Source organism: Fundulus heteroclitus, chromosome 19 (assembly GCF_011125445.2).
Source record: "Fundulus heteroclitus isolate FHET01 chromosome 19, MU-UCD_Fhet_4.1, whole genome shotgun sequence".
In the NCBI taxonomy this organism is placed as follows: Eukaryota; Metazoa; Chordata; class Actinopteri; order Cyprinodontiformes; family Fundulidae; genus Fundulus; species Fundulus heteroclitus.
The window spans coordinates 19,102,575-19,116,795 of NC_046379.1; the positions used below are offsets into that span (position 1 = coordinate 19,102,575).

At 39.7% G+C, this 14,221-nt stretch overlaps 1 protein-coding gene and 1 long non-coding RNA gene across 2 annotated transcripts; both read left to right on the forward strand.

The window, feature by feature from the left end:
* Positions 1–1,261: 1,261 nt before the first annotated feature.
* Positions 1,262–8,410, forward strand: manea (mannosidase, endo-alpha). The gene is made up of 5 exons (XM_012861587.3): positions 1,262–1,404; positions 3,192–3,799; positions 7,106–7,215; positions 7,332–7,408; positions 7,505–8,410. Exons 2-5 carry the CDS (start codon positions 3,286–3,288, stop codon positions 8,136–8,138), a joined length of 1,335 nt encoding a protein of 444 aa, XP_012717041.2. The 5' UTR covers positions 1,262–1,404; positions 3,192–3,285; the 3' UTR covers positions 8,139–8,410.
* Positions 8,411–12,800: 4,390 nt separating this feature from the next.
* On the forward strand, positions 12,801–13,752 carry LOC118567066. Its single transcript, XR_004933452.1, has 2 exons — positions 12,801–13,072; positions 13,631–13,752. It is a non-coding gene; the product is annotated as an uncharacterized LOC118567066 (long non-coding RNA).
* Positions 13,753–14,221: the final 469 nt, after the last annotated feature.

Consider the following 14,221-nt stretch of genomic DNA (forward strand, 5'->3'; position numbering starts at 1 on the left):
CACAATCAATGCTTGCATTTTGTCAGAATTCCTAGGTTTTCGTTTTTCCACCCGTCTCTTGATGATTGACCACAAGTTTTCAATGGGATTAAGATCAGGGGAGTTTCCAGGCCATGGACCCAAAATCTCTGTTTTGTTCCCTGAGTCAGTTAGATATCACCTTTGCTTTATGGCAAGGTGCTCCATCATACTGGAAAAGGCATCGATCATCACCAAACTGCTCTTGGACGGTTGGGAGAAGTTGCTCTCGGAGGACATTCTGGTACCATTCTTTATTCGTGGCTGTGTTTTTAGGTAAGACTGTAAGAGAGCCGACTCCCTTGGCTGAGAAGCAACCCCACACATGAATGGTTTCAGGATGCTTTACAGTTGGCATGAGACAAGACTGGTGGTAGTGCTCACCTCGTCTTCTCCGAACAAGCTGTTTTCCAGATGTCCCAAACAATCGGAAAGGGGATTCATCAGAGAAAATGACTTTACCCCAGTCCTCAGCAGTCCACTCCCTGTACCTTTTGCAGAATATCAGTCTGTCCCTGATGTTTTTCCTGGAGAGAAGTGGCTTCTTTGCTGCCCCCCTAGAAAGAAATAAAAGATACAAGTGTAATAGGATAACATTGATAGCCATCTAGGAAATCATTATTTTAGTGTCCTTATGGGAAGTGGGAAAGAAGCTGTCTCCGAATCAGGTGGGTTGTATTTTTAACCATAATGAAAAAGCAAAGGTGGTATGAAACTTTTAAGGGTGCTCTTTGCTCCAGTGATTATATTGTTCAATTTTATGTAGAGAGATCCAAGGAGGGATATTTTGTCACAGCAAAAATAATAAATAAAATTGCAACGTTTGTATCAGAATACATATTCAATGAAAGGTCAAACCATATCTAGAAACGATGCAATTAGAATAATGAAGTGTGACATTGAAATGGTACCACAGAACAGGTTGGATCGAGTTTCAATCGTAGTGGAGACAGAATGGCATTTGGTACTTAAATTTGCATTATTTCAACAGCATTACATCTTCAGATAGCGGTTATAAACCCCTTTTGAGGTTTCAATATCCTGAAAATGTTGCGAGTGAGGTTTGCTGCTACGAGTGTAAATAATTTTCAGTAAAGCTCAGTTTCACGTTGTGTATTTTTCGTGACAGATTTATGTGTCACAGCTTCCAGCCTGGTGGGGGCGCTGTAGGCCGCTCCACTAAGATGACGCAGCCGCGGCTGTCACAGCTGTATATAAACATGGATGGGACACAGCGGGTGGTTGCGGTGCTGGCGGAGCGTTTTTAGATCTGTGATGCTTCCCAGGACGAGTGCTGAACCAGAAGCGCTAGCTCTGTGTGCACCGTCCTCTGCATCATGTTACGCGGAAATAACTCATAAAGATTCACACTCGTTGTTACAGCAGGTTTGTTTGCATTTCAAACAATTAAATGCCTTTAATCTAAAGAGGGCGAAGGCGAGTCTTTTAGTTTTGCTAATTAAAGCTATCACGTCTGTGCCATGCTAGCTGCTGCTAAGTCTGAAGTTCAGTGTAGTTTACATCGACTTTGGCTGAAAACATGTAACAACGGGGCCTTCCTTTAGCTGCCCATTTCAAAGCAGCTACATTTAGAGATGCACCAATCAGAAAATGTTTGGGGGATGATTTAAGATCACCCATTTTATTATTAGTTATTTTTTTATTTAATGTATTTGGGGTAAACTGGCGTGCTGATAAAAACTAAATACACTATTGTCTTAAAAATTTAAATCTTTAATGTAAAGTGAGGTACTTACATTGCTGTCTCGGCATATCTGAAAAACTGATGAATGATATAGAAAGATACTCTAGATCGTGGGACAAATATTTGTAGACATAAAACATTCTATCTATCTATCTATCTATCTATAGGAAAAACGTCTGGTTTTCATTTTAAGATTTTAGATATTGATGTACTTATTGTATCTATAAATGATGCCTTTCAGGTTTTTAAACGATCAAGATCCAAATGTTCATATTTGGACCTGAGGCTGTGTCACAGGTTCTGTGTCACTGAGAGCAGTCGGCATAAAAAAAACAATTTTGCAGCTTAGCGGGATTTTACTCTTAGCTTTAAAAAGATTACAGAGTAGACATTTCAAACTGATTTTAACATCTTATTTTAGGATTCATTTGATTAGCTTGTTCAGCTTTACCATCAACAATCTTTATGTGAATTCTCTAAAAAAATGTAGATCACAGATTTCCAAAGTGTGGCCAGGACAGCTTTTTGGAAACGTTTTGTTTCCATCTGCATTTAAATTTTCAAAGACAAAGTTCTATATTATTTATTGAAATATGTAAGATGCAACAGAAAATGTTTTCTTTTATTAGCTTTGTTTTTTTTATTAATTTATATCTGTGCTGTCATTTTAACGTATTGACTAGGGCAGCAAATATTTTACTTAAAACACAGACTTGGGCACACTCTTTTAGTAAACTTAGTTACACACAGCAAGGGTTTAAAATTAAATTTCTTGCTGGAACCTATCTACAAAGATCTCCTTGGCCAACGAAATAGAAAACGTTTGATCCAAAACGTGAGGAAACTGTACACTTTCATTACACTTTTCACTAAGCCAAACGACAATAACTTGTTCATGTCTTGTTTTTTTTGTTTTTTTTTATTCAAGCATTGCCTGTTAAATTTATTGCTTGGTGGGTAACAGGAAAACAGTCTAAATCAAATTATATTCTGCTATTTTTAATTGGAAAAACTTGTGGCCCCTGAGTATTTTCTAATGCGGCATGTAGCATGGCTGATAAAATTGGAATTTCTGAAGGATAAAAGACATTGTAAGACTTTCTCTTCCCAGTTATCTTTAGGACAGACATCATGCCTCTTTACTGTTTCACTTTTCAAAAGCTTCTTAGACCTTTTTGTTCTTCCTTTGATTTCACATTTAAATTAAGTATTGTTTGGTCTATGATTTAAGCAATATTAGCTTATTGTTTTCTTGTAAAGGTATATCATTCGAACCATAATATATTGCACATATGTTTTAAGTTCATGTCAAATCTCTCTATTTTTTATTCAAAAGGTTAAAAGAACCTGATTTTTAAAACCAGAAGCTTTAAAACAAACAATTTTACACCATCTGTTTCTTACATAAAATCAAAGTAACCAGAATATTGTATCAAATTGAGTGTTTCTTGTTTCCCCAAACAACCAGACCGAACAACGCTCCATCTGCACCGTGTCCGCCACCAGCCCCTCGCTGCTCTTTCAACAATGAACTATGGGAAGCTCCCGGCTGTGAATGAAGAATGGCTAGGTTTAGGCTCAAATCCTGCATCACCTTAATCGCTTTGGCGCTGCTCCTGCTCATCATAACGCTGGTTTTGAAGGCTCTCACCCCCGAGGACTCTCCTTTTGAAAGTCCTGGGGAGATTAAAGTAAATCTTTACAGACAGACTGCTTCTCATAACCAGAGGGACTACAACAAAAGTCCCGAAGAGACCAAAATGAAGGACCCTGCTGAGTCAGACAAGGATGCGGAGCTGGAAAGCACCCTGAGGAAGTTTCCCCCTCCAAACTATTATCTCCACGCCTTCTACTATGTATGGTATGGAAACCCAAAGTTTGATGGCAGATACATCCACTGGGACCATCCACAGCTGCCACATTGGGACGCTAAGGTGGCTCAGGAGTACCCACAAGGAAGACACAAACCCCCTGACGACATTGGGGCCAACTATTACCCCTCGTTGGGGCCGTACAGTTCCAGGGACCCGTCTGTTTTGGAGGCACACATGCAGCAGCTACGTACAGCAGCCATTGGTAAGAAAAATCTGATTCTTCAGCTTTCAGATCAAGGATTATCAGTGATTTTATTATTATTATTATTTTATTATTATTAATGATTTTAAAATTCTCATATTTTTGCAGTTCAACATTTTAGTATTGATGTCCCAGGTGACGTTAGGTCAAACTAAACCATGTTATAAGTCCACAGACCGCTCCTGAGGTTCAAGATGCAATGACTATGAATTTATGATAAAATGTTTAAAATCTTCAGTAGAAATCCATATGCCCTTCAGTCTGTGTCGTAACTAATTCTCTCTAAGTGATGTGAGGTAAGGTTAAAAATTTCAGTAAAATGAAACCTTAACCTTTCCTCTGCTGAGAATATTCTAGTGCACTCTGGGTCCTTGACGTTTGCTTCCAGCCAGAAAGATATTGTTATTGTCGAGTTTGAAAAATGTACTCTTTTAAATATTAAACATGATGTTGGGGGGAAAAAAAGGTAGAATATATTTTTCCTAGCGGCGTTCTAATGTAGAAGTGGCCGCTAGGTCAAGAGAACCAGTCCAGTTGGGATGAAACAGTGAGACCCAAAGTGTCTCTTTCATTTATCTTTAGGTGTTTTTTGGCGCATAAGTTTCTTTACCAAATTTTCCCAATGTTAAGTTCACTCTTTACAATCATCCAAGTTATTTATAGAATCCAGTTATGAGTATGTGAAGACCATTTGGTAACGGCTAAATCCCTGTCAAGCTGCTGCTCCTCCATGCAGAAAAGTGCAATAAGAAAATTTAAGAAATCAAGACAAGTTTAGAGAGAATTTTACAAACTTTTAAAAGTTTACAAAAGCAAATAGTTCACTACGTAGATACAGAAGTATTCACTTCTCCCATAGGATGCTGATGCCCACTCCTTCAAACATCTGTTATCTCAAACACTCATCAGGCAGAGTTTTTGTTATTTAACAATCTCAGTTGGTCTTACATCGCCTCTGTCCTAAACAAAAGTTCCCTTTGTAAGCGTTTAGATCACAGGTCATGAGCGCAACTCGAAACCTCTATGTTAAAATGAAAACACTTCTTTGATAGTTAAATTCAAATTTTCCCTCCCCAAAGTGAACTGGGGTGGTTTGAGCCGCTGATGAGGATGCCTATGGGTCACCTCCCATTGGTGTTTCTTTATGGTCACCTCCCTGGTATGGAACACCAAAGTGCTCAAAATGAAATAAATAAATAAAACATTATGAAATAATATACATGAATAAATAATATGTCAATATTCAAAGTGATGATATAATTTTTAAATAACTGAATGCTTAAAAAAATATTATCTCATTATGAAATATTGTTAATTCTTCTTTTAAAAATGTGTATGATTAAAAGAAATAATTCACATTAATATGTGTCACAGTAAATTATTGTTGGTGTTTTTATTTAATTTCATTTTAGTTTTTATTTCAGAATGTCATTTTTTAAAAAGTAATCTTTTGTTTCATAGTGGTGTTTTTCCCTTTTTATAATGACACTTTTCAGCAGAATCACTTCGCCTGCCAATCAAGAGACACGGGTCGGGGCGAGCAGTGTGATTGGCTGCTTCTTTGCCCAGACCAAAGCAATCCATCACAGAGTTTCCAGTCGGGCCTGAAGCTCCCATTCAGGACCGCATCCTTTGAAGGGACCGCTCTACGCGGGCCGGGTTCTTCGTCAACCGCGAAAAAGAGAATATGGGAAGAGATCAGCTTGTAAATTGGGATCAGGGCGGTAAAAACTCCAGCGGCTGTCACCGTCTTCACTTTAGTGTTACTCATGTTGCCTAACAACCGAGATAGCGCAAAGCAGCTGTGAAGCTGATCAAATGGAGCCCAAAGGTTAATCCCGCTGTGTCCTCTACAAATGATTGTACGCGGTTATTATTTTTCCCCTTTACGTATTCATTATGGCTCACAAGCTTTTGTATTAAAATGTAGTTTTATCATCTTTCATCTCATTCCCATTCATTAATCAGCCACATCTTTATTCTTATGTTGATCTATAAACATACCACTAAACAAAATTCATTGACGACAAATATTTATGTAATTTATTAACTTAAACACTAACCCTATAACTTTCTGAGCAAAATGTACATCAATTTGTTTGTATAGAATAATAATAATGGACTAACCAAACAGTGATGTTTGAGGTCTGAATTATTTCTCATTGCGGAAAGCCAGCAGGAGTTGGAAAGCCATGTGCCTTTTGGGACTTTGAAAGGAATTGGCGAGGAGAGGGGCGTCCTCTCTCGGCATGGAGAGCCTCGGTCGCCACGTCAGCTGGACGCCGACGATGCGACCCAGGGCTGCGGTCCAAGAACATCCAAGCACCTTTAAAATTAAGCAATATGTTGACACACTGAGCATATATTCCGGGTTATCATAGCTAACTTCTCACCTAAAATCTTTTCAAAAGTTACTTAAAGTTTATGTCACAGAAAGCGTAATATATCCAACTTTATTCACAGCTTTTCACTCCTCTCCACCATTGTTTCCGGTTAAAACATTTTCTTCAACCCGCAATGGCACATTTGTCGGACACACTCTATAGTAAGCTGTTTATGGAGCAGCCAGGAAAAACTAATCACTTTTTTAAGGGTCAGCCAATGGGGGTGCAGGTCCTACCCACGGAAACTGATTGGCTGGTGAAGTGATTCTGCTGAAAGGTGTCATTATGAAGTGAAAAGGCCATTGGGAGAAACAGCACTATGAAATAAAAAAATGACATTTTGAAATGAAAATGAATTAAATAATAATGGTTCAATAACAATTTATTTTCTTGTGAAAAAAAGTAAAAGTTTATATTGGCATGCACATTTTTAAAGAAAAATTTAAATTATTTCATAACAGTGAGGTCATAATTTATTATACATTCGGCTATTTCACCATTTCATTGTCACTTCATATATTTATCTCTTATTTATTCAAGTAAATAATTATTTCATAATGTTTTATTTATTTATTTTGAGCACTTTGGCGGCGTTCCATACCTTTTGAGGGGAGACGCCGGTGACACCCAGCACTCTCTGAAGGGACAGTATTTCTCTTCTAGTCTAGGAACGTCTAGGGATCCCTCAGAATGAGCCGAAGGGCCAGAAGTCGGCGTCTTACTTCATGGATGACTGAACTTAAACAAACTTCATCACTGGAAAAACTTGACTTCCTTGAAATAAAATGTGGAGAAATGAGCTAAGACTTTTACTCAGTGCTTGACTTTCTACGTGTTTCTAGGAATTTTTTTTAAACGATTAAAACAAAGCTGCCTTTGGTCTCAGAGGGCATGGAACCTGTTTGGTTATTTTTGTCATCAGGCGTCATCGCTGTTTCCTGGTATCCCCCTTCAACGAAGGATGACAACGGTGAGCCGATCGATGAGATAATACCTTCATTGTTGGAGGTGGCACAGAAATACCATATCAAGGTGTGTACAACAAAAGCATTGTGTTTTCTAGGAATCTAATTAGATTATCGTTTTGCAGTATCAACATGTTTACTCTGTTCAACCAGGATGGAAATCTAATAATTTCCCTTTTGCAGGTCGCCTTTCATATTGAGCCCTACAAGGGAAGAGATGAAATCAACATGTTTACCAATGTCAAATACATCATTGAGAAGTAAGTGCTGCTGTGGATTAGCTGTCTCTTTCCACCGTCTCCCACTGTCAGTGAAAAGATGCTTCCATTTGCAACTAATTGCTTTTGCCTTCTCAGATATGGAGAGCATCCTGCATTTTTCAAGTACCGGACAAACAATGGCAAACTGCTTCCACTTTTCTATGTGTATGACTCATACTTGATGAACTCGGAGCAATGGGCTAAGCTGCTGAAGCACACGGACAGCGGCAGCATCAGGGACACCCCGTATGACGCCATCTTCATCGCCCTGCTGGTAGAAGAGAAGCATAAGCGGGAGATCCTGACCGCAGGGTTCGACGGCTTCTACACCTACTTCGCCACTAACGGCTTCACGTACGGCTCCACCCAGCGCAACTGGGTCTCAATCAAAGCTTTCTGCGACGATAACGACCTCGTATTCATTCCGAGCGTGGGGCCGGGATACATCGACACGAGCGTGCGGCCGTGGAACTTCAAAAACACAAGAAACCGCATCAACGGCAAATACTACGAAACCTCGCTGAGCGCCGCGATGGAGTCCCGACCGGATTTTATCTCCATTACGTCTTTTAACGAGTGGCACGAGGGGACCCAGATCGAGACGGCCGTTCCTAAAACGGGCCAAACTGTGTACCTGGACTATCTGCCCAATAAGCCCACCATCTACCTGGAAATAACTCGCAAATGGGCAGCGATATTCGGTGGAGAGCGACAGAGATGGCAGGACTGATCAGAGAGGCTTTATGATGTATACTACTGAAAAACTCATTCCATTTGCGGGACGAGAGCAAATTGCATCAGAAAGTTCAAATGATTTACGGCTATTGTGCAAGATGATGACTCCAGTCATGAATGTTTTAATTTTTTTTTTTTTTGCACTTTAATTAAACTGCGTTTTTTTCGGTGACTCAAATAGTCTACAGAGATTACTGGAACTGCAAGTTTACTTTTTGGTCTTTCTCTGATTCCTGAACTTTCCAACTAATTATTAGGAATCCGTTATACTTAGAGACAGGGGCGGTTCTAGACAGGGGCCAACAGGGGCCCATGCCCCTGTAGAAATGGCCCTGGCCCCTGTTATGGCCCCTGTACTAAAAGCATGATGTTAAATAAACTTCTCATAATTATTCGCAATGGCAAAGAAACCATAACTGATTGGTCACTTTGACCAATGTTAATCTTTTACCTAGCTTTACTCTAAAAATAATTTAAAACTTAAAATGTTTCACCTTTAGCTTTAGCTGTATTGAGCAGGGGGCAAAGTTTTCAATTGCTAGATCAGGTGTCTGAAACCTGCAGTTCCAGAGCCACAAGTGGCTCACTTAATATCATTACACAGTTACACAGTTAACCATTTTATTGTTTTTAAATTTTTATGTTCTGTGCCCCTGTGAAAAAACACTGGCCCCACCTTGGCCCCCCTGGTAAATTTGGTCTAGAACCGCCCCTGCTTAGAGAAATAATATTTCAAAGACATCCCAGTTTGCAATATTAATATGAGCCCTAATAATGCAAACGGTAAGGGAAACAGGTTGCTCACTTGTTGTGAATGTAGAGATAATGCTCGGTATTTCTCCTTTCACCTTATTATTTATGGTGTCTCACTGCGGTAAGCGTTGGTATGGAGTTCAGCTGTTGCACGAATCACTTGAATAAACTGATCAGATACCGACGTGTGGAATGTTGTCATAGCCTACCAAAAAAAACCCCACATTCATTCATAATGCACATGCTTCACATTTTATCAGTATGGGAATTACAGCCAACTTTTATGTTATCCTTCGGTTTTGGTTCTGCACCATTTGAATGACACACTTTCACACTCCTGCTTGGCTCGTGACTTTTTTTTATCTGATAAGACAATATCAATAGATTAAACAAATCTGGAAATATTCCAGTTGTTTTATCCTGAACTAGGTAGATGTTCTTGATATGCGGCCGGTATAGGTTGGAATTACACAGGTCACAGCAGGTCTGTCAAAAAGACACTGGGGTGTCCCAATAAGCGAGCTTCTCTTTAACCAGAGGCAGGCATTCGTCTACTGTAAATGTGCATGATATTCTTGTTCTTTATGAAAAAAAATAAAAAAATTGAATCCAGTTTTCCAGCAAGTATCTCAAATGGGGTTTTAGAAGCGGAGACATCCTCCTCTATTTCAGGTCATACAGCTTTAAATTCTTCAATTTGATCAATGTTACACTGAGTTTATGTTGTTTATTGGCATGTTTATGTCTCACATTTCATGCGCCATTTCATTTTCAGATTATTGTTTTGCACATTGATAAAATATTTCCCACACTACTTCAAGTCATTGGAACGTGTGATCCATAAAGAATGCCTTTCATGAGATTCACATATAGCCAAGGTCTCTATGGGTCATTGTTCAGATGTAGAAGCTTTTTTTCATTTTACATTCTTCATGGACTGCGCAATCTTTTTACCCAGAATGGACTTGTTTGTTATCCCTTCTGTGCATGCATGGGTTTCATTTATCTTCATTTTGAAGCCCATCCTCGACAGCATGGAAGTTTTCATATTTCTTTAAAAAAACAATTCTTCTGAATAAGAAAGCAGATCTTTTGTGATTGTAGGCCAATTGACAAAGTTTCGCCTATTCAAACCAGAACACTTGTCTCTGGGTTACTCTGGGACATCTGGTTTCAGATTTTCTTCCCTGTATTTCTGTTCAGACTACACTCTCTCTAGAAATCCTAGATTTATCTGAAATTTCACTAAGCTCCACTCAAACACCACAACTGCAATGAAAGACAGCTTTCTGACCCAAGTGCCTAATGGGAGGTTGGGATGATCTAACGCATCTGGAGCTTGATTCTGTTTAAGTGCTTTTAAGCCTCTGAACTTTCAGTTTGGATCATTCATTTTGAAACCAGTGTCTTACAAGTCCTGAACTTTAATCAGTTCAGAAAGGCCTCTGCAAATTTTCATTCAACAAGCTTTTCCAAAGTTTTAACAGGAAAATAAATCACATTTGTTGGTATCTTTGCAACTGACCCTCTTTCGTTAGATGTCCAAATGTGTTTACAAACCATTCCAAGATAATCTGTCTGGCAGGTTAATGTTTACAATAATCCCACTAATTAAAACCCAGTTAAGATGGTTGTTCAACTTTGTTGCCATCACTAATTTGCATTTTGCCAAATGTATTCATGCCTCTTTATCTACATTTTGTTGACAGCAAAACCTCACAGGTTTCAGTCCGAAAACTGGAGAGGAAATGTATTAATTTCTACAGGATCAATCCTTTGCTCAAACACCCTTCACCCTGTGGTTACAGGTCCAGGTTGGCTGGGTTATGTTTCTATCAGTTTCCACCCCTGGAGACGGAAAGGTTTGCCCATGTTTCTCACAAAATAGCTCAAATTCAGTCACATTGGATTAAGAGCTTCTGGGAACAGCAGTTTCCAAGTCTTGCCACAAATTCACAATACATTTTTCCTGTGACCTTTGACTAGGCCATTCTAACACATTCGCTTGATTTAAGGCACGTCGTTGTACCTCTGACTGGATTAATGTGGTTTGCCCGGCTGGCAGGTTGAAACTCCCCCCACAGAAGTATTTGCACAACCAATAGTTGTCCTGTTGACACTGCTCAACCTGAGCTGGAGACAACTGCAGCTCCTTACCGTGGACCTTATGGCTGGTTCTCTGAATGTCGGCCTCCTGGGTAACGCATGTCTTTGTTTGCAGCTGTGCCGCACTCTTTATTTCCAGATGATCGATTTAACAAAGCTATGTGAGATTTCCAAAGCTTGGGATGTTCTTTAGGTCAACCCTGCTTCAAAGTTCTCCGCAGCTTTATCGCTGATGTGTCGAGCGTGTTTCTTGGTCTATATGATGTTTCTCAAATGTTCTCTATGCTCTAGTCCTTCACAGAACAACCATATGTGTGAAATTAGATCCCAAGCAGGTGGATTGTGGTTACTGATTAGGTGATGTCTGATGTTAATTCTCTCTATTTTATTGTCTTAAGGAAAGGGAGATGGGGCAGAAAATCTGAAAAACATAACAAATTGCTCTTATTTCTTCTTGGGGGGGAAAAAAATTAAAAAATATATCATATTAAATTCATAACATATCCTTTACTTAGTTTTTCAAAATGATGCTCTACACTGACGTTGTACAGTATACCCATCCATCCATTTTCTAACACGTCTATCCCGTGTGGAGTGACGAGGGTTGCTGGTGCCTATCTCCAGCTGCCATTTTTTGGCCCCGATACCGATACCCGATGCCTGGCTGTGCAGTATTGGCCGATACAGATACCATCTGTTTGAAATTGATAAGTATGTGTATATATGAAGAACTGCATACTACTTAGGGTAGTAGAACTTTTTATTGCCTACCTGGAATGGGTGACAATAGTTGGATAAACTTTTGGCTCTCAAAGGCCATAATAGTGCAACATTCGTGAAATTATAACATGTATAATAGTAGTGCAACAGTAAGACAGTAAAATTACATTAATAATTGATTAATCACTTTTAAACCCTGAGTTTTGGCTCTCAAATGCCAAAATAGTGAAACTTTCATGAACTTATATAACATGTATAATACTAGTCGGGAGAGAGAAGGCTGTGTTCAAGTGACATACAAACATCAAAATGGTATTGGTGCCTATTTGTTGGTACTTGCCGATACCGATACCAACATTTTAGTGCTGGATCGGGGCCCCATCCGATACTGGTATCGGTATCGGTGCAACACTACCCTGGACAGGTCACCAGTCTATGACAGACGTATATTAATAATCTAAATTATATTCTGTGGCTGTTTTGTGACAAAATGTGAAATGATCTGGAAACTTTGCAAAAAATACTGTCAAGCAATAAGTGCGACCGTTTAGTAAGTTTTGTCTCTATTGGACACTTTCAGGGCTCTTGGAGTGCATTTTATTTAGGGTAGGGGTGTCCAAAGTGGGGCCTGAGGGCCCTTAGAATGATTATGCGTGGTTCCGGACTGCAATGCTGGTTGCTAAGACTAGCCTACGACCCCCTAACCTGGCTCTGCCAGATAGATTTGCTCCGCATATATCCATCTGGAAACCTTCCGTTGAAGTAATTTTGGGAAGGGGCGAAAATACTGGTTAGCTGATTGGCCTGTGTTGGTGATAGACGGGCCAAATAAACCAATCAGATTCGTCGTCGCTTACGAGCGACGACGAAAACACAACCACAAGCCAAGCTACTCTTGCTGCTGCAGGTAAAGGCTCGTTAGCTCAGCAAAGAAATACTCTGTAATTCCGATAAAACTTGCTCGATAGCCACGCTAACGCTAGTTTCATCGGCTGAAGCCGCCATGTTGTATAAGCTGTGTCTCAATTCGGCGGCTGCGTCCTTCGAAGGACCCAGCCTACTCAGCCTTAGGAGGACCCAGCCATCGGAGGATGCTCCGGAGGATCCTCAGCCGTTGGTAAATGGGACGGTCTAGCCTTTGGAGCACTTCCTGGTTGCGACACGACGTCATCACGTCTACCCCAAGCCCGGCGAAAACAGCACCAGCGCCGATAAACGACGCAAAAAAATGGATATTGAATTATTTTTTTTATTTACTTGTTATTGGAGGAGGAGAGTCAGTTTAGCCGGCTTCGGCAGCAGTAAAACCGGCGACGAATTTTTCTCAGGCTGGAGGAGCGCAGTGGAGAGGTAACATTTACCTGCTATTATTTTCACCCACAGGGGCCTGCTACTGATCATAATATACCAGTTATTAAACAAACGCTTGTCAGCAGATTGATGAATATGTTTAAATATAAAATGTTATATTTATTTGTAAGACTTGATATAGGCTTATGTTTGTAACTTTAGTAATTTGAATTGAATAGTTAAATGTGTACAAACCCTGTAAATAACTGACTTAAATCACTACTTTCACTATCACTAATGTTGTGTTGAGAAGCCAAACTAATATTGAGAAATAAATCATTATTTGTCTAAATTGTTATCCCCTTACTGCCTGATTTTATTTGTAATTATATAACGAAAAAATAATACAGGAAATATAAATCTAAATATAAAAACGTAAAAAAAAAAAAAGTTAAATAGGGGATCTAGATGAAGTAAAATAAGTAAAGGCCAGAATTGTTTGGTCACAAATTAGCAACACCAGGCGTTAAGGGGTTAACATTCACTAGAATTATATCAGCTAAAATGACATTGCTATCATCTAATCCTGTTGTTCTTAATCTTCATGTCTCTATCCAGACAAGGCCGATGTACCGCTGCATCAACTTAAATGCACAACATCTGCCTGGGAGCCGGTGACATCATGGCCCCAGACGATGAAGTGCAGGACGACATGCCAGAGGATGAGGAGGGGGAGAACGTGTTGGAGGCAGTCAGCGGTGCTCCCTGGCGGGACCAGCTGTCTGCCGAGGTGTCTGCCCTGGAGGAGGGTCTACCCGACCACGATTACATTTAGATGGCAAGTATAATCACTTTTTAGCTTTTCTCATGTAAGGGTTATGAAAACAGTTGTAGTAAAGTCATTTTCTGCGTCGTCTTAAACATTTTTAGGAACATGGCAGCCGTCGATTGGGTCAGCCCTGCAAACCCTGATGGACGATGTGGTGAACAGTGGAGAGAGGCATCCCCCACCCCCCAGATGATGTCCCACTCGCAGTGATAAGACTCCAAGGTCATCTGTGTGGCATCCCATCCAGTCCAGCAGCACCACCAGGGACTCCTGCTCAGTCAAAATTGTGTATATATATATATATATATATATATATATATATATATATATATATATATTATATCTTCTGTAAATAGTTAAAATGTTTTTGATAGTTTATT

Excerpts from the sequence above, each read along its gene's own strand:
- manea (XM_012861587.3), top strand. The coding sequence starts at position 3,286 with ATGGCTAGGTTTAGGCTCAAATCCTGCATCACCTTAATCGCTTTGGCG. Across the intron at positions 7,216-7,331 it reads CACAGAAATACCATATCAAG|GTCGCCTTTCATATTGAGCC; the intron begins GTGTGTACAACA and ends TCCCTTTTGCAG. Across the intron at positions 7,409-7,504 it reads GTCAAATACATCATTGAGAA|ATATGGAGAGCATCCTGCAT; the intron begins GTAAGTGCTGCT and ends TTGCCTTCTCAG.